Genomic DNA, 21,466 nt, shown 5'->3' with positions numbered 1-21,466 from the left:
CATAGAGGATTTAGTGCAATTTAGAAGGAATTTACTACATGAACTGTACCTAACTGTTTGCTTTCCTTCAAGAGAATTATGTGCTAAAAACTGCAGTAGTTTTGAATTCCTTAAGGGATCTTTTTTTCAGATTTCTTTGCCTATGAAAATGTACAGGCCCCATCAAAACACTGCTTGAATATGACACTGGACACATGCCAGAGGTAAAACAGGTGAATGAATTTGCATGAGGAAGGGTTATATTTGACTCGAGCCAACTTCATTCACACATTAACAAATTGTTATAAACTGCCATATAAGACTTAGAATAGGAAAGATGTATTTTGGTAAAAAATTATGGATACAGTTCATCTGCGGAAGCCAAACCTTCTGTTCATGTAGATGTGAGTTACAAGGGAGCCTTGGGTACTGACCACGATGAATCCATTCTCACTCCCTAGGGCGTAAGCGGTGGTTTGGGTGAGGAGCAGGATCCCTGGCTATCAAAACTGGTTGCTCGGCCAGGTAGCTGCAAGAAAAGTGTTATTTTTACAAATGTCTTCGTATGTGGCTGTGCATCATTCTCATTTCAGAGGATGAGAGACTCTCTCAAAAAAGAATCCAGATCATATCTAGACCCTTTATGATCTTTGGATCAAAGTTCTCTGATGTCAAACTCACCAGCAGAATTAATAATGGAAAGAAAATTTCTGAAATGACTTTTTAAAAATGCCTCTGACTCGTTTAGTGGGTTTATTTCACCAACAGGGGTGGTGCCTCTGTCTCCTAACTTACGTGAACCAGACAGAGCCATGAACCTCTAAAAGACACTTTTCTGCTGCCTTGACTCAGTTTTCTTTCTCCCACACTCTTCTTGGTGTTTTCCTGGAACCTTGATATTATGCTTTTGCTACCTGTCACAGGACATGTTGTGCAGCGATGTGCTATACGGAGTGGGGAAATCAAATGGCCTCAGGCAGAAACTAATTTTTCTACAGAGATTGCTTTTGTGTTGGGCTAAACTGTGCCCCTGCTGCTTCCTAAGGCTTCAATATGTGTCTTTCTGTGTCCAGAGCTGTGAGGATTTTGTGTACAGAACACCAGCAATGTGTGGCCACAGCAGATCGCAGAGGGAGTCCAAGCCCAGGGACTTGTAGACATAATCACCCCCTACATTTGAAAAAGCTTCCAGTAAGCATCTGTTGAATAACTCTGGAGGGAGCTGCTGGTATGTTGCCACAATTTAGCCTAATTTGCAGGCCAGTTCCAGATTAATGTTTTAGCAACAGCAGCTTGTACTAAAGATTTTTGAATAGGAAATGATTGCTTTTGAAATTTTTGCAAATGATCTCCTCTAAGTAGCTGTAAGCTCTTTATCATAACCTCTGGAAATTTTAAATGTCTAAATGTAATCTTACAATGCCTTCAGAGTGTCATGGAAACTCTTGAAAAGGCTCTTTTAAGTGTTAGATAAACCCATGCAAATAGATTTAGGCTGTGCTAATGATCTTCTACCTGATCTATAAGTACTGCACCGATTTTCATGATTCTCAGAAGTCCGTAAATGTGAGGGACAAAAACATTCAGTATCAAAGAGAAAATTTTGCTACTTTTTACCTCTACTAATGGGTGCCAGTGAGTTATTGGTTTACGTGGGTAAGCCAACATTTCATTCCAATGATCTCTTCCAAGGCCTTCGGCATCAATTCCTGTCCGGCATACTCCAATGACCTCATTGTGCCCTACTCTGAGAATTGTAGAAAGGGAGAAAATTGATTTTTAATAAAAAATTGTTTTAATAATATCTGGTATACAATTCTGTTTGCTGGTTTAGTGTGGCACAGAATACAGGACCCAAGTTTTCACATCATTTATTACAGATATTAGTTTTGATGGTAGCGTAGTAATATTAAACTCTGTAATGGTAACATCAAAAACCTCCAGCTACTACCAGAGTGCTTCTAGCAGCTATAAAAAAAGCAATGAAAACATAATCCTTGCCATTAAAAGGTTACAACCCAAAAGCCACAAGGACAGAAAAGGATCTTAATACACAAATTTATCTGAAGGAAAACATGCTTGAATTTTGTGGGAGAGGAAGGTGAAGGAAAATGGTGGGGAATACATTTCCTGCTGCAAGTGCTTCAGACATAATTTCATAAACTATTTCTCAGCTCTAGCTGCTGTGATCTTTGGAAGTTCAGTCAAAAATGTGAAAGGTAAGAGTCTTAGCTGTAATAGGCCATACCTTAATGTTTCGTGCTCCTCACAGTGCCATAAACTGGTTGAGGAACACTGTACCTTGACTCTGTGTACCTTAGAATAATGCTTTCCAATTTCCCCTTAGCAAGTGCTGGGAAAGGAGGAGCTGAGGGGGACTGAAAGTGTGCAAGCTGCTGTGCTCCTTCCCTGCTAATGGCACCGTGCTGCCACTCTCACGTCTGACCGAGAATGTCTTCCTGGCAGAACTTGGAGGACAACCAGAAATCTGATGGCAAGGGAAAACAGTCTGAAGGGTGATGTTACTAAATTGGACTTTCACTGTTTATTTGTCCAGCAATCTCAAGAGCTCATTACTAATAGCACTTGAATGAAGCAGACTTGGCTCAGGCAGGATTCTGTCAGTCACTGTCTTGATCAACCTGCAGTCCTTGAGCCACTCTAAGCAGGAGTCTCTTCCTGTCAATTCTCAGTGATGCTGTAGATAATTAGCATTAGACATGTTATCAGTGAGGGCTGAACCCAAAGGTTACATATTGAAAGGTTATTTTACTGAATTAACCCAAGCATTAATTATGACTTAATTCAATGATGTAATTAGCATTTAATTCATTTTTAGTCATTGAAATTTTCTTTAGTTTCAAATACCTGCTATTTAAATAAAAATTAGAGGTGTGAGGGACTTTTTTAAGCTAGAGGACATACCTGATTTATAAAGTTTGTACATAGTCCAGCCCGCAGAAATGGACAGGAATGTGTATGAGGGCTAGTGGCCTGAAAGAAAATTGAGCCATATTTCTTCCTCATCTCAGTTATTTATGATACAGATAAAATGCCATGTGCTCTAAAAGGTGTGGAAGCTTCAAACCTCTTCGGGACAAGGCTCCAAGGCTTTATCTTTTGTGATGCTGAAGCTGCTTGTAAGCTCAAGGGGGCAAAAAGCAGTGTCTTGCAGTGATCAGGAATTGTCTCAGTGGTCAGCAAGTGAACTGTGCTTACCTGTCATAATCCATCACTGCAATGGAGAGGCTGACCTGGTCCACGTTCTCTGGAGGGATATCAAAGATGATGGCCTCATTATAAATGGGATTCAATGTGTTCTTCTTTGTGGTTGTTTTCCGCTTTTTCAGTCTCCGTCCCTCGCACATCAGCGACACTTTGACATACGGATCTGAGTAACAGATATTCAGTTCATGCATTAGGACCCAAAGCCATTCAAATGTGCAGCACAAAAACACTGTGGTAAGAATGTTATATTGCTAAGGTAAAAAGCTGCAAAGATTTGAGTGACCCTGGTAAACACTGCTTTCATCATGTTGTAAATGCAAAGGAAAGGTATGGGTTCTCCAGACAGCCTGGCTGCCAGACCATAGATAGGCAGTCCTTCTAAATGGGTCTGTAGCCATTCTCCTTCCATCCCACAGCCATGCTAGACACACAAATCCCAAGATGTTAATCATCCCCTTCCTGAACAGACTCTGCCTTGTTGTTTAAAAAAAGTAGATTCACCTGATGCACCAGTTATATCCATTGCTTTGAGATTTCGACATTTGATGACTGTCAAAGTCATTCTCCCAGCAGTAGGCAAATAACAGAGGGAAAACATGATCTCACCCAAATCTATGCTTTCCTGAAAAAGAAAAGCAATTATTAGAAACCCGATCATACTACCAAAATTCAGTTCAGATCATGCAAAACTGTAATATTTTTTCCATCTTTTGCAGCCTCAGATGCTTCTGAAGAGGTCACAAGCAATTTTCAAAAATTATTTCCATAAAGTACAGGAGGAGTAACAACAAAACTACATTTTAGGGAAAAGATCTTCAATAACTAAACCGAGAAATTAAAACAAAACCAGAGACAAAGCTATCTGGATTCCTTGTCTTTTTGTGTTGAATTCACACAAACAAAAAGGTGCTGAAAGTAGAATGTCAAGCTCTGCTCTTGAAAACACTCATGCTCCATCAGCCCCAATAGAAAAAGATCTGATGATTCCTTCTGATCTGAAGAAATATAATGAGATCAGTCACATTTACATGATCTTTAGACACTGGAATTTATGTAGGAGAATAACTTCTTCACAGGTATGTGTATAAAAAGTTAATCCTGTCTAAGTGCTTCAAAAAGAAGAACATGCTTGTGGAAGTTGCTCTCTTTACTGCTCGCAATGTGCTTGGAGAGGTTGCTATGTTTCAGAAGGAAAGCAAAGTAAAGGAGTAGCACCCACAGCTTTCCTGGCTCAACAACAATATTTTGGAGGATAATATACTCAAAATAATAGATAGGGTCCACATGAATGTTAATAATCCTCACAAAGAGACAGGTTCTATATCGAGACCATGTGCTAAGTACTCATCCAATAGGACGTTTACATACAGTTTAGATGCTACAATACTTGAGAGATGTAACCTAAGAAAGTTTCTACCAGTTCTTATTTTTTTCTTTTCTCAGTTATACAATGATCCCAACATTGCAAAAGTTTAGGTTTTGAGATATTTTTTATGTTCTAAAATGTTCCTGTTCTTAATTTTAAATACACCTTTGCTACCTCCCCACCTCCCCAAAAATTGAAGAACTTAGATATGAGTTTGTAAGGGGCATGTAAGGAAGACACTCTGTAAAGCAGCCACTCTCAAGCATACTTATGTGATCTGAAAGGACTTTTTATTTTTTACTAATACTAAAAAACTTATTTTTGACATCTCAGCTTCAATATTCTATCTGTCAAACCTACAGTTAAGGTGAGAGTAAAAATTCACTTGAGAGCCACTGGATTTGTGGTACAGCTGTTCTAGTATTAGAAGGCAAGCATAATATATTTTTAAATGAAACATATTAAAATAATGATTGCCATGTAGATGACAAATACATTGTTTACAGTTAGACAAGTGTTTCTTGTTCACATTCTTCAGTTGCTTATGTGAACAGTTTTATTGACTTCCTTCAGGCTAATACTCTGTCTAAATTGAAACAAGTATTTCACATCTTTCTTGAGTAAAGATGGACTTAATCACATGCTTTGGGGGTGGGATTTTTTTGTATTTTGTCTTGTTATTGTTTTTTTTTTTCTCCCTGCATTGTAGACTAGATTGAAGAATACAGTTTTGTATTAGCTTTAAAGTCTCTGTTGCAGTGGTAATAAAATATTGACTTTTGTATAGGTTAGTCAATTCACATGTTCAGTCATTTTGGTGGGATTTTGTTTTGACAATTACTAGTTTGATAAGCATGTGAACGTGCACTGTGGGCAAATTTCATGCTTGTCAGAATTTCAGATTTCTCAGAATTTCAAAATGATTGAGCTCATTCAGTTCACACAGGACAATATAGAGCTATTTGACCTCTCCCTTTCTTTGCTGCAAAGAGTGCAGAATTTTGTGCCACAAAGCAAATTACCAAACTCAATTTTCTATTTCAGAAAACAAATAAAACTTGAACAAATGAATGGTAATTCTTTCCACTAATTTGTTACAGCGGTAAGTGATGTTTTATATTTTACAGTTCTGACATATCTGAACACTGTTTCAAGCAGAGCATCTCTTACTGGCATTACTCACTGAGTTAAGAGTCTGATGGTTGTTTCTCATATCCATGTATCAAACAGATCTCAGTCAAACAGATCTCACTCTTTTGTTTGAGAAGAAAATAGAGTTCTCTGAGTTTCAGTGCTTCAGAGTTACCTAAGGTACCTATGTTGAGAAAGGCGATGAAGATGGGTTCCATCATGAAACACCATGGGTAGCTCATAAAATGATCTCATTTTTTCTTCTTCAGAGAGATGGCTTGTGTAGGTGAATAGAGAAAAAATAATTTTTGAACATGGGAGTATGAACTTGTGTGTTCTATTATTTCTCTTTGAAGAAAAATTGGGTATACACACAAAGGTTTGTGTGAGCTCAGCTGATAAAGCAGAATACAGACAGGACTATGTACTATGACTTAAACAGTTTAAAAGTAGCATTGCTCAAAATGCTTGCCAATCTCACTCTGTTGTTACTCTTCAGCACATTTTTGAGGGGCAGAGAAAAGCAGTTTCTTCTCTGAATATCTGCCAAGACTGGTGATCTTCCTTCACACGTGAGTGTGAATGTGTGAAGTTCCGAATATTCTTTTGAAGAATTAAGATTAAAATTATACCTATATATTATAGTGTAAGAAACTACGTACTGCATAAAATGTCTGAGATATCTCCATTTTCAGACACATATTTTATTGTTAATTTGAGCACTAGATATTCATAAATTTGGGGCTGAAAACACAGATTCAGACCTAGATTATAAATATAGTAACACTTTGTTTGGTTGGGTTTTTTTAAACTCATCATGACAGTCTTTGTTAATCACATTGAATAAGATGAGTAACATTTTTTAATTCCCTGGATCCTTAAACATTATCAATTTTAGTTGAGACTTAAATATAGGATTCAATTTAATTTAGAATCTCAGTGCTATGGAAAATTCATGTTTTTCTCATTTATTTTTTCTCATTTATAATACACTAGCTAATCAAGTTGACACAAGTAATCTGACAGGAACCCTTCAGTAGAAGCAAACCTGAAGAAACCAAGGCAGAAACTGCCCCCAGCAATCACATCTGCATTACAATGCACCTCAAACAAAACACAGCTCACAAGACACAATCTTGTGGTTGTCACAACAGTGGTTGTCATTTGTGCATATTTTTAAACAATCCTCAGATTGCCTTACATGAATCACATATTTTCCAAAAACTGCGCATGACTTAGATAACTCCCATGACACTTCATCTCTTTCATAGACCTATTTTGAGATTTTCTTTTTCTTCTTGAACTAAATTTGGATTTCAATTAACAGCTAGCTTTATGGATGCTTGTAATGATTGCCTCCCACTGGCTTCCAATAACAGATGAAGAAAAACCAGTATCAAGCACAGCTGCACTTATGCAAATGGAAGCATTTGTTGACACCTCATATCTCTCCTTCACTTATTTGCCTTCTGTATCCACCAGCCATCACACAGTGCTAAGGACCTGAAACAGTGGCCAGCACTTTACCAGCTTCAGCTATTTTAATAGCTACCATTTTACCTCTATCCCATCCATTTTCTGGAATGGTGGGTCTAGAACAAAATAAAACAAAGAAAACAGTGGTCTCGCAGGCACGTATCAGTTATTCTGATGAACTCTGTGGGTTTTGAGCTACAGAATGCAGATTTTTTTACAATAGCATAATTCTCTTCCCACATTAGTAACCACGTGAATGAATGTGCTAATAATATTTTTACATTACTTCCATTAAGGATGGATCCATTAGGATCTGTTCACATTCTCTGCTTTGTGGCTCTTGGGAAATTACTCCAGGAGTTGGCACAGTCAGAAATAAAAAGTTCCTTGTGCTGTTCTATTTGTTTCCATACCCAATGGACACCAGTGCTCTCATTTTCACACATATGCCTGTAAAAATTGCATCATTTCTACAGAGGCTGTGGAAAAAAAGGGACGGGACACAAGGAGAAGTTTGGAGAACTTGTAGGGGAGCATCAATAAAACTGATTGAGGTTTTTGAACTGCTATTGCTAGAAAAAGCTTTTCTGATACTTACTCCAACTAATTTTCTCAGTTGTTTCCACCAAACTCAAGAGATAACTTTTAACTAGGAACCTTCACAAGTGCAGTGGGGAAGATCCTTCTAGATTCAAGGTGGTTTCTACTCACATATCAACCCCCATAACTCTGAAACTGAACAGGAAAACTGTTTATTGCCTATACTGATAGTCTAATAACTTCAAAGTCTCCCTCCTCTATGCCAACATCTTAACTGACTTCCTATGACAGCAGGAGTAAAGAGCTTATTGGAACCTGATATGTGAAAAAAACGTTCTTTATGAGTCACAAGTGAACTTTAGACCATTTTTTCACTGATGTTTGTTTCATTTTCTTTTCCACTGCTTTTCCAAGTTTTGAAATTAAAGCAAAATCTTTAAACAGCAACTTGCTATGTATTCTTACAATGATCTATGTAAATGTTACTGGAACAGGAAAATGTACATGCTTTTATTGTTACTAGCCTTCATTCATTTCCATGGTTAAAATAATAAGTATCTGCATAATGAATAGTCCAGCAGAAATTAGATTCCCTCAAAAGTTACTTATTTCTAGTTTATTTATCATTCAGATTATCATAATCCACAGTAACAATTTCAGTTCTTAATATCAATTTTAATATCTGGAACTACTTTCCTATTAATTGTAATTGGAATGACGTTCTAAGGACTGCATGTAAGAGTAGCATAACAAAAATACTAACAGCAGCATGAATTCCATTTGTACTTGATTTCTAAACAAATTATTTGCAATAGTATGCAAATTCATATTTGCATATTTGATATATATATATCACTTTTCCTGATATATTTTTAGCAAGTGGCTGTAATAAATAATAATAATAGTTTTCTAGCTACCTAAGGAGATATTCAGTCATTTGCCTTTTTAGACTTTTAGCTGTTTCCTTTAGTAACACTGAAAACTGTTTTTCTATATAGTATGCAAATTTAAAGAAAAATGCGTTGGCAGAGCTAGACCTTTGGATTACTTGAATATTTCAGGAAGATAATTCCCCCACAGCACAGATTTTCTCTGTTTAGAAACATATTATATATATTTCTCCTTTCCAATAAAAACTACTGACATTAAGCTTCAAGAATCAGGGATAAAATATAACAATGAGTGTTGGGAATTGGATGGAGAGAGAAAGAAAATCTATCCCCTGAGAAAATTAGTTAAGAATGTATTAAGGTATTTCTGGTTTTGAGGCACATCTCAAGACTTAAAAGAGTGATAGTAAAGAACAGGACAGAAATCTACCAGTCTGTTTTCTCATTTATGCATTTAGAATCCAATGGTACCCTTGCTATCACAGAAATTATTAAAAGTTCTGTGAGGCTCAAACTGGAGAGCTAATTCTACCACCTCTCGAGGGGATTTTCCTTTGGAAACCTTGTCCCCACCGCTAATATTTATTTTTGTCTTCTGTTATTCTTTGCATATCAAACCCAGCTCTTTCCTTCCTCTCAGCACCCGTTCCTGATTGAGCTGTTGCCCTGGGAAATGAATCAATTAAGTTTGTGTTTGTTCTTGCCTCTGTGGAAGACAGTATGGAAGCAGTGGGGCCTGGTGCTCTATAATGACTTTGACTTCTGCTTGCAGAAGGCTAATGCCTGTCTGAGCCTGGGTTAGCTCTGCTGCAGATTGCAGCCCTGGTGGCAGAGGGAGGGCTCCTTGAGACTGCAGAATGCCCTCAGTTGCGCCCTGGAATGCTCCTGGGTGCTCCTTGTGCTGCTCCCTCCATACAGAACCACCTGTCTTGTGCACAGGGGGGTTGTTACATCTTGCCAGGCAGCAAGGAAGCCCTTTCCTGCCTCAGAACAGCTGAGAACAGAGGTGCTTCTGTGAACCGACTGTGACAGGAGAACGAACCAAAATGTATATTGCCTCCTAGAGAAAGATGCTTTTCTGAAGCTGCAGTGCAATGTCTGCAAAGAGACTGCAGTGAGAAAGTCAGAGAGTTCTCAGGGCACAGCAGGTCAGACAAGTCATATACCTGCAGTTGCCACAGCACTGTCTGGATGCAGAGGTATTAAAATCCCTTGAGGAAACCATGCCCTTCATTCACCTAATACTTATTACTTTTAGGGTAGAGTGAAAGTAGCAGTTTGCCCCTAGGAAATCAAAATATTCAAATAATTTTTTGTTTCAAATGAAGAGAAACATATACTAATACTAATACTAATAATAACAATAACAACAACAACAACAACAATACTAGTAGAAAACTTCCCTGCTTTCAGTAACTGGACAGAAACTCACCCTTTCTCAGTTGTCTTTTCTAGTTATCGAACGGACCTAAAGCAGTTCCAAACATAAATTGTCCAAAATGTTTCCTCTAAAGAATGATGCAGAGTATTCTCTCACCTGCTCAGCAGGAGCACTGGTCACATGGATCCCTTTTATCACTGGCCCTGAGCAGAAATGACAAGTGCCAGCAGTTCTTGGCTTAAAAGGGGCTGTTCCCATTACAGAGATGATAAATGTTCCTACACTGACAAGCCCTGAGTCTTTCACACTTGTTTAAGCTTCTGTTGAACCTTTCAGGTGCATTTCCAGAAACTTTCATAAATCTCAGTGCATTCTGATGAAGATGGGTAGCTGTAGGGCTTAGCCCACTACATTGCTGGTGATAAAACTTCTCCTCACAGTGCTGCTCTTTGAACACTCAGAGAAACAGGACAATCCTTAAAATGTGGCCTCAACGCTGGGCTACAAAAGACATCTCTGTCAGCTCTCTGCCACAGTTGCCTTACTCAGGGAGAGGTCTAAGGCTTTGTCCACCTACAAAACAGGGGAAATGGAGAAAAACAAAGCAAACATGGGTGAAATTCAGAGGTGGGTTCATTCTTGTTTGATGAGGAAATCGGAAGAATCTATTTTCATAACAGAGGCCAGCAGCCAGCAGAATTACCTGTTATTTCCTACTCTGGCAAGTGTTTGATATAAATGAACTGAGACAAATGTTACTGTCCTACTTATTTTAAATAGATATATTTAAGCACTTCTGTCTTTCCCAGTGACACTATTAATTGTATTCCAATTGCAATCATGCACCACAGACACAGCATGAAGACTACATCCTTACAAAATCTGCTTTTGCATTCCACTTCACAAATGAGCAAACTGCAGCACTGAAAGGCCTCGTGTTGGGGAGCTAAATAATATTCAAGTTCCATCTGTCTACATGAGATAATTCTAGAGGCTACAAGTACTTGACAATTTGATGACTAAGATCCCCAAGAGACTACCACTGTTGGAAATGGAAATTTCCTCTAAATTCTGAGCTTTAATTTTTTCCCCCCAGTTGCATAGTTTCCTATAATTGGTTACTCTAACAGACTTCACAGGATACCTTCAGAAAAAAAAAAAAAATCTCTGACAGTCACTTGCCAATTTTTGTAGGCAACAACATTAGAGGAAGTTTCCAAAGCAGGTGATAACTTTTAAAATACTTTTAAAAGTATTCTAGGAACTTAATAAATGTTTACATGCAGAAATTGGTGGATCGCCAGCAGCGGACTTCTTGAGTAGAAAATTTTAACACACTGAATATTAGAAGTGCTTGTTAGCAACTAAAAAAAAAAAGAGTTGTTTTTTTTTTTTTAAAGTATGCAGTATATTTTGATAGTAACAAAACCTCAGAAATATATGAAAGACTTACAAGCACTTGACAGAAACAGAAGTCTCATGTGTTGATTAAACAATCCATTTGATATTATTTGTTTGCCTTTAATGTTATGAATTAATTTTCTCAAGTGTAGTGAAAATTACAGTGTTCCATTATACTGAACAACCTTCACAGGTAGTCTAAAGCTGCCTCTTGATTTTTTTCTTTTATTGTTCTTTTAATTAATCAGGTGAACAGAAGCAAATGATGGATTATTAATTGAAAATTCAATCACTTGTACAAGCAAAATTTGGGAATATATCAGGTATGTAAGATACTTTACCTGCACTACTGATTTTGCTCTAAATTTACGTTAATAATCTAACATTAAGAAATGAATATACTTTAGCACTTAAAACACGTACATCTTACATATTATAAAACATGGTATGTTTTCAACATCATATATAACAGAGAGACAATGGCATGAATGCAAAAATAGAGGTAAAAATACAAACTAAAAAATGTGAATAAATATCTTCATCTGAAAACAATGAGAATAAAAATGAGAGTGTGTGTGTGTGTGGGCCAATCCTGCACTTCCATAGAATAATTTCAAATTATTATTAGGAGCAAAGAAAGTGTATTAAAACTGTAGATTCACACAGAGTTATTTGGTTTAGAGCCAAAAGGGCTCAGTGCAACAATCCGGTCTGATTTTCCCAGACTGTATTTCCTGTACCAAATAAAAATTCTATGTGCAAGCAATTATTTTAAAATTTTAATTATATTTGTGCAAGCAAATATTTTAAAAGTTATGTTAACTGCTGACAAAGAGTTGTTGCATAACAAAGACTGTCCTGATCTCCTGTGGAAATTTCCTTCATAGGCAAAATGCTGCAATCCATTTTCTTGGTAAATCTCTGTAGTAATGTTTAAGACTGCAAAGTTTGGTGTCACAAGAATAGATTCTTTTCACTCTGGTAACAGGAATTGTTTTTACCCTCCTTTTAACTTCTGAGTAGAAAATTCCTGACTGTGGAAGAGAGGTAAAAGTTTCACAGCTAAGGAGAGGCTGTTTCCACTGTTTTTTTTCAAGTTTTGGACTAATTCTTTGATCTATCACTTCTACCATTTTCCACATCTGTCATTTAGCAACAACAAAAGCAGACCATTGGGTGTAGGAACCATGTCTGAGCAGAGACAGAAAAACTTCCCAGAGCATACAGCAAAACAGAGAGAAGGTGAAGAAGTAAAAAGCATGAGAGAAATGAAATTTGCAGCGTAGCATCTTGGCTACTGGATGGGTAGGGCCTTTTCCACTCACACAGCCTGCCTGATTTGCAAAGAGATTCCTTACCAACACCAAAGCATTCTTGCTCTGATTAGAATTATTTCCCACCAATTCTAGAACCAGCTGGATCTTTCTTTTTCAAGGCTTATCCAAGTTCAGTTGACTCTGGCCAACATTAGTCATTTAAATGCGACTTAGTGTCTTTGGTAGATTTTCTATTAAAAATATTTAAAACATAATATATTTTATAATAATATAATAATAAAATATATCTATATATTTTATATCTGTTTAAGACAGTAAGTCCTCACTGATTGACATCTCACACAGTGTTTATTCCTGGTGAAGGTCTGGCTCTCTCAATTTACAGTTTCTGAAATGACAGAACTAGAAGCTTGTATTACTACTACATAAAATAGCTTAAGTAAAACATAAGGCAGCACATTGCACATACAGTTACTGGACATCTTCTAGGAAGGCTTCATTTTTCCAGGAAAAAAAATCAATTGCCAGTTTCTTACATAATTTTCTGAGAACAGGGTAAGGCTTGTGAAAGCTGATGAGGTTACCCAACACTAGAAGACATCTCAATTTTATGTGGCTATTGTTATTGATGGTTGGAGACAACCTTTTCATACACATGCAGTACTTTATACCGATTGAAAGGCTGAAATCCAAAAACCTCGTGCTTTCTCTTAGCTTGACACAGATGAAAACACCAGCAGAGTGAGTTAGGCACTAAAACTGCATGCACTAACCCTAAGTGAGGAAGAAACTTGAACTGGGATCCAATACCAAGATTAGCAACCATTTTCATCCAGATATGTATTAGAATCAACTCCAAATGCATAATCTGGTACAGCATTTCAGTCTGCTCAAAACCAGTGATGAACAGCCCAGATATTCTTATTTGTTGAAACTGTTCTAGTTATCAGTTAAAGATCTCATAGATACACCTGCTCCAAGTGACCAGTGAGCTTTTAAGTAATTACTAAAGTATTAAACACAATATCAAAGCTAGAAGAAATTTTTAAAAATCGTTATTTGCACTATTATCCAAAGACCTTAAACAAAGATTCAAATTTAAGCTTTAGAACACAATTCCTAAATTAACCTGAAATATAAGCTTGATCAAACTAAGCACACACAGATTAAGATTTCTGGAGGTGTGCTGAAGTCTGTTTGGAGAAGTTTTGTAGGCCCAGCAAAACAAATAAAATAAATAGCTGCTGTTGTGAATTCACATTTGAAAACTGCCTCAACTACTCTACACTCTGGTATTTCTCCTTTCGCAGGGATCACAATGCTCATGCTCAAATCGGTGAGGCCATGTTGGTGCTCCTTATGCTTCTAACAATGCAGACCTAAACCTGTCTGCCTAGTAGGTAGGAGCATCATTAAAGCATTTGATGAAAAAGGCATGGGAAATCTCTGGCTGCAGAGAAGGGATGGTGAGAAGCTTCTGCCACTTATGTGTAGTACTGGTCTGTCCTCTGTTCATCCCCGTGTGGAAATCTGGCCTTTGCTGAAACCCTGGGATGAGTCACACTGTTTGGGTACACCCACAGAACCAGGGATGGCAAAACTTCTATATAAATAGCATGCTAGTTAAAAAGAAACTGAAACCAAATCCAAAACCAAAACAAACACCCTACACCTCACTATTTTAACTGGTTTTTTTTCCCCCTTCAAATCCCAGCCAGGGAGGATGAGTTTGGAAGTCAAGGCTAATAAAGCAATATCTGGAGACCGCTGTTCTCTGGTAGCCTGCCATTCCTCCTGTCACCCATGCACAGACCTCCTCTTCTTGCTTGCAACAATAAATTAATTAATTTCTATTGCCTAATTCTTCTTGCTTGTGCCTCTTGAGTTTTCATGGCAACCTGCAGCAATGCAGATACGGCTTTTGGGGGCCCTAAGCACAGTGCAGTCAGCAAAGAACATTTTACACTTCAAGCACTTTTAGCCTCCTTTCCTTACCAAGATTTCTAACCTATGAATATTTCCTAACAAGAGCAGGATAGGATTGGCCCTTTTTCTTAATAGGTGGTCATTTTGCAGGACAAAGTATTTTGCTAACAGGAAAATGTTATTAGTTCTGGCTAAGCAATGACTTTCATGATGTAGCATTTAATTAATAAATGTAATTTATATACACACAGTGAGCCATAAAGATGACAGTATGTTCCCAGAAGATTTTTTGGTAATTAAATTTTATATCTTCCCAAGCATTATTCTCTGTGCTCAAAGGAAAATATTTACATCTCCTCTTTTTATTTATTTTTTATTTTGGACTCTGCTGATAAACAGGGTACACTGCCAAAAACTACAAAAGAGAAATGAAAATATGATGTTAATGCTTTTGTAACGCATTACTTACTGTGGTGGCACAGTGGATGTCTTTCCATACATTGGCTTCCCTGGAGAGATCTGAGACTTCAAAAAGGTTATCAAGAATAACTTCCCCAATCATGTCATGTCTAGAAAATCGGTCAAAATCATAAACACTGAAATGCAATTTCCTGTTGCTGAGTTGATCATAGGCTACAGGAAACTGAAAGGTTTCATCAAAGACAGGATTTAATGTCTTTCTGTGAACTCGTGTCTGAAACTTCTTTTTCCTATCTGGAAGCAGATAAATCTTAACGTAGGGGTCGGATGTTCCTGTGAAGTCTTTAGCAGGCAGATCTAAGGCTTTGACAATTGTGACAGCCAGAAGTTCATTCTCATAATCATACCGGAGAGTGAAGTTAAGTTTTCCACATGTTTTCACATCTTCTTGCTGCCCGTCAGAATCCACAGACTTCTGTTTGTAGAGTTCTGGTTTTATTCTCCCAATGCTGGTTGTGGTCTCTCCCCTTTGCAAAACCGGGTCTGTCCCCATGTTAAAATCAACACTGGACACTTGCATCTGCCTTGGCAAATGCCTCCTGAAAGAATTGTGCCTGGACACACACACACACACACACCACACACACACACAGAGACACACAGAGACACATAAAACAAGCCATGGTTATCTCTGGGAAAAGACCATCTCTCAAAAGAAAACATAAGAAAAAATTAGTGAGGACTCCCGTCTTTAAAAGAATTAAAAAGTAATCATCTCCACACCCCCTTCAGTGTTTTGCAAGTCTTAAAGCACCCTTGAGAGGAAATGATCATTCAGAATTAATTTCTTGGCCTAGGGGGATACCCACTGTACCAAAAATAAATATATTTATAACTTAGCTTTCAGACTATGCTGCTGAAACTGAATTCATGTTCTTTCACAGAACAAGTTGACAGTTCCAACCTCGCATGATTCCATTTTGCTAGGGCTGGAGTAAAGTATGGTTAAACAGAAAAAAAAAAAAAAAAAGCACTTGCAGAATTTTCATCAGTACTCTCCAGTTTTTGGAGGCATTCCATGGTGGTTTTCCAATTAAATATTTACCAGCCTTCACACTGATGACAGTGAAAGGTGCCTGAAAGAGAAATGCAGAGTTGTGCCTGGAGGTTTTTAGTGTAGAACTTTGCCATCCTACAACATTTTATATACACCTGCCTGGTATCTGCTACACTGAGGTGCAGGCTGGCTTCTCCAAAAGCACTGGGAATATTTTGTTGTGCTTGCAATGGGTTTCAGAGTTTTGCCAACAATTTTCTGCCATTGCTTCATTGCTTTTTTTTCCCATCCTTTTGTTCTCATGGTCTGCTGTGCTGGGTATTAGAAAGCTGATTCCTGTGCCACTAGCAAGAAACACTATGTTAAATTCCTTGCAATTCTGAATAATACAATGTTGCATAAACATATATATTTATGGGCTTATCTTGGCTCATGAATCCAAATGGCGAGTTAGTGCCATTCTTACTAAGAGTGAAATCAAACCCCTGGAGTGCCATACAACCTTAGTGTTGTAAAAAAAAAAATAAAGCTTCACAGCATTTATCAGCAGCAGATGCCATTATAACTACACTATCCAGTTTATTTTTTAGGCATTTTCACATTTCCTTGGTACTTCCCTACCCCAACAATCTGTGCTGCAGAAGCTCACCACCTCCTCCTGTGAGCACACTTAGTTACCATTAAAGAACAATGCAATTGTCAGAATTTCCTCTGCTTTTTGCAATCAGTTGCTTATTAATGCCACACGTAGTCTTGCCTTATTGCTTGGTTTCCCTGTGGTGTTGTGTTCTGAAAACAAGAGGTGTCACAGCTGTGTGTTTCTTTCTTTAAAACAGAAATTCAAATTGTCCATTTGAAAGCAACCAGGACTCATTTCATAGATATTATTTGTATTTTTGCTGTAAGTGAAGAGGTTGCAGAAGGCATGAAACACAAAACTGCCACAGTTCAGCTGAGAAGAGATGCAAGAGGATAGTCTGCACCTATTCAATAATAGACAAGAACGTTACCCCTTTCAGCTCTTTCAGTCCTGCTAGGTGCAGGGAGCAGTCCTAGCTCAACACAAAAACAGGGCAGGGAGAGCTTCATAGCCCAGACTTGAAGTAACTGAAAAAAATCCAGGTGTTTGGATCTCAAATTTAGATAACAATACGTCCCTCTTGTAACATATGTGTTAATTAATATTGTAATATATGTAATAACACATCACTTTGCCTCTCTTTCTCTACAGATGGGCAAGTTGAAAGATTTTCTTCCCTCTTAAACATCAAAACTCCCTGAATTCATAGTGTCTAATGTCCACACTGGAATGGAGTGAGGAATGAAAAGGCCCTGACTGGTCAGAAAAGTAGAATATTGTCCTTGGGGAGTTTCACAGCTGTTCTGGTGCTTTTGCCTTCCAAGAAGCACAACCTCATGGCCATGCCAGAACATGGGGAAGGAGATGAACTCCACCCAAAATGTAGCACATTCCTGGGCAGGCAGCAGTTTAAGGACTATCTTTTTAGTATCTTTGACTCAAAATGAGGTCCAGGAAGACCTGTGTTACTGCTACTTTGGTCAGTGCTAAGGAAGGCCTTCCTGAGTGCCCCTCACACCTGCAGCTGCGTTATTGAGGTGATCACAGAGTCATAGAATAGTTTGAGTTGGAAAGGACCTGAAAGATCACCCAGTTCCAGTCCCCTTGCCATGGGGGTATCATGTTCAAACCCTGTTGTACATAAGCAGCAGCTAAAACTGCCTTTGCAGGAGGAACAGTGAAGCTGGTTGTACAACATCAGTTTGAGCAGATACAGGTGCATGACAAATTCTCTTTTCTTCAACTTCCCTTGCATTTATGACAATCTGAGTTAATGCATGCAAAAGCAATATTTAAGACCCCAAATCTATGATTTCTAAGGTACCAGCTTTGAAATTTTCAGACTTCATGCATTTCAGATCCTCTGCTGAATTGTTGTGAGATGTCACAAAGTAAAAGAATGCATTTGTATGGTTGTTCCCTGTGGGAACCAGCAGCACTTTTGCTCTAGTAAGCCAAAGTCCTAATTACACAGTGCCTAGTATCTGTTCTGAGTCACAGCATTTCACCAAGACAGCTAATTGGTCTGTTAATTATTCAGGTGTTTCATTGTTGTCATGGCAACATATTTATCTTTGTTCTGCAGTAACAAAGAGATTAATGACTGTGATAATGAAATACAAGGATGTAAGAGAACCAGGTTGTTAAAATGTGGGAGAGCTACCAACATGTGCAAATCCAGGTACTTCAACCTCTACTGACTCTTACATGACATGCTCCACTCCTATAGTAGACCTGCCTTCTTTAACAGAGGAAATGCATTTTGAGTGATAGCAAATCTGTATGTAAATCTAATATAAAACTGTATTTTCAGGGGCATAATGACACTATGAAGCTGATTTCAAACTCAGTAAGACAGCCACATCTGTGACAAAAGGGAGGGATAGGATGCTGATTCATGAAATGACTTGAGATTTATGAGAGGTGACTCAGGTCTAGCTTTCCTAGATAGCATTAGAGCAATCTTTTGGTCCAAATCCAGAAAAGGGCATGATCAATGGTGGTATTTAGACAGAACAAAAGCTTCTCTCTTCTCCTTGCAAACACTAAAATCAACAGATATATTTGTTCTTCTTTACCCTTAACCAACCCAAGCACTTCACTTTTGCCTTTGTGCCCCTTGGGAACAGACTGGCTCAACATGTTCCTCTCCAGCTGATGCTAAAGAGCAAAAAGCATGTTCTTGGAAAATACAGGTGAGTGTTTGAAGACTGGATTTTCATAGAAGCAATGAACTATATTGCAAAATATTATCACAGAGTATGGGAAAGGGTGGTTCTCAATAACACAGAGCAAAAAATATTTGCAAATGAGCACCAGTGCTGCAGTTCTGCTGTAGTGTACTGGTTAATTGGTGTCAAGGACTAAAGAGCTTTTAACAAATGGGTCTTTTCATATTATCAGGGACTATGAAAAATATGTAGTTATAACTAAACAGAAGTGTATCATTTCCCCAGACTAACATGTCTCAGTGTTAAATGTACAGTCTAAAAAATGTGATCAGGCACATTTGAATGTTGCTCTGATTGGCTTATTAAAATCCTCATGCTTCAATTACAATGACTTAATATGATTTAATTTATTTTATTAAGAGCTGATAGCTTTATGAACCCATTGTAAAACTGGTTACAACTCTTTAATTTGCCCCAGCTCAGGTGAGAGCAGCGTACAGGAAACAATCCAGACAGCAAGCATTCCTCTGAGATCCTTTGTCAAAGGAATCCTTTTAGAAGAGGGTGCATCTGCATCCCTCAGGACTCCTGAGGGCAACAAAGCAGTGCTGCATTGAAGATGGTGGAAGAGAAGTTACACTTCCTCTACATCTGCCATTGGCTCCTTTTTATTTAGGGCCCCCAATCAAGGGCACCAGAGTCAGGTTTCGGTCATTTTGCTGGTACATTGTTGCCAGCTGGGGCAACACATAGTAAGGAATAATTCAGAAAACTGGTTTAAATGTTGATATTCTTGGCAGCAGCAATTAATATGGGCTGTTCAGTTAAGACTCCCTTAAGGTAGGCGGGATGTAGATAAAATGTGTTTACAAACAGAAAGATCGCCACTTCTGGGTAATTTTTAAGGCACATGTCATTCTAAGCATGTTTTGTTAAAGGATGCAGAATTTTTCACCCAACTCTAAAAGAAAGTGATGTTTCCAAACACCCTGCTACTGAATGAGTATGTATATAATGCATATATATATATATGTATATATATGCATATATAAATACGCTGAGAGAAGTGACAGACTGTTGCTGTGGTAGGACTGTAAGTTACTCAAAGCACAGGAACTATCCCTTTCAGAGGAGATTTAACCCTGATAAACTTGAGAAGATAAAAAGAAACCTCCTTTACAAGGTTGCACAAAGACTGGTATTGGTGGGCAGTTTTTCTTTTGTACAACTGTCCTTGGCTTCACAAATATTTTGTATTAATTTAGATCCCAGTCCAAATCACTCTAGAGACCTGTGAGAATATTTTCACTGCCTGAAGTAGATCTGGAGCATATCCCTGGAACTTCTTTCTTCCCCTATAGTACCACTGGGACTATTCAAGTCGATTTGCCAGCCAGCCATTTCTTCTGTCTGTTCAGGAGGTCAGACAGTCTGAATACTTGGATTTGATGGGTAAAACTCTTTCAGTTAATATCTCTTTAGGTAGCAGTGAGCTGGGTAATGGGTTTGTCATGCTAAACTGTACCAACATTTGTTCCCCTGTGTTTAGTTAGAACAGTTACAAGTTCAGAATTATCTGAGCACTGTGGCAATGTTGCTCAGTGTGGTTTGGATGCTGTGCTCCTGTTCTGAGCAGATGGATACAGTAGCAGGAACCAGGCAGAGCCAGGGTAATGTGTCTTAAAGCCAGCTGGACTGCCTCATAATTCAGGAGATGCTTCGGCTGCTCAAGTCAGTCAGACCTCCTCTGGCTGGAGTGCTCTCATTTTGTGAGCTTCCTGTGGCTTCCTGTTGGCTGTTCCATGAGGTTGGAATAGCTGAGCAAAAGCACTTGAGCACTCACTGCCACAACGAGTGCCAAACATTTGCAAACATTGAGCTGGCCAAACATTGTCTTTAGGGCTCCCAGGAGGCCAGCAAGGTATGTGCCTGCTCAGTGTAAAGCATGTGTCTTCTCCTCCTTTTGTCTCTAATTATTGCAAATGTGAGCCTTTTTTTTTGTTTGTTTGTTTCTTTGGGTTTAGTGGGTTTTCTAATTTGGTTGGTTTGGGATTTTATTTTTTTTTGGTAGTATGTATTTCCTTAGCAAATGGCATTTTGACAAAAACCTACATCCTACACAGTATCTGTACTGTAACTTATGGCATTACACAATACGTCAGGTGCCTCTTTTAGCCTTAATTTTCCCAATCTTTGCTTATAAAACAATCTCCTTTTTATCTTAGGATTTGACCTTTGCAGTTCATTGTTTGTTCCTATGCATTAAATTTGCTGACAGTGTTTGAAGAAAATCCCATTTGAATCTATAGGTACCTGCATGTCTTCACAGCTTTACAATATAAAGTGGCATCTAATGCAAAATTAAAGTTTGTGTCCTCCACTTTAATACTAAAGAAACCACTAAGGAATGCTGCATGCTTGTCATTTATTTATAGACCTATATGGAATCTGTACAGCTTTAAGATCAGTCCACAAGGATCTGTATTTTTAGACTGGAACTTTAATTCCTTCGTAATCAGCAAACCATGCCTTAGAGAAATGTGCCATCGACAATGAACCTATCATTTATTTGGTTGAGAGGGAAACTTTCATCTGCAAAAACAACTGATATATCTATAAAAAACATCTCTGTGAAAATCTAGA

General features: G+C 38.0%; 1 protein-coding gene across 1 annotated transcript in view; it reads right to left on the bottom strand.

Annotated features, from left to right (window-relative positions):
* Positions 1 to 436: 436 nt before the first annotated feature.
* The window catches only part of SYT10 (synaptotagmin 10), a 33,642-nt gene continuing 12,612 nt past the window's right edge, over positions 437 to 21,466 (bottom strand). Inside the window, exons 3-7 of the mRNA XM_005527912.2 lie at positions 15,065 to 15,629; positions 3,709 to 3,829; positions 3,199 to 3,370; positions 1,597 to 1,726; positions 437 to 508 (exon numbers count right to left, since the gene is read on the bottom strand). Coding sequence (XP_005527969.2) covers positions 437 to 508; positions 1,597 to 1,726; positions 3,199 to 3,370; positions 3,709 to 3,829; positions 15,065 to 15,629 — 1,060 coding nt within the window. The remainder of the gene's footprint in view (positions 509 to 1,596; positions 1,727 to 3,198; positions 3,371 to 3,708; positions 3,830 to 15,064; positions 15,630 to 21,466) is intronic.

This window comes from Pseudopodoces humilis, chromosome 5 (assembly GCF_049639895.1).
Source record: "Pseudopodoces humilis isolate 2021_Gansu_Grassland_sample_001 chromosome 5, ASM4963989v1, whole genome shotgun sequence".
Lineage (NCBI taxonomy): Eukaryota > Metazoa > Chordata > Aves > Passeriformes > Paridae > Pseudopodoces > Pseudopodoces humilis.
The sequence above is the reverse complement of the archived record's forward strand: the minus strand, read 5'-3'. Positions and strand labels throughout refer to the sequence as shown.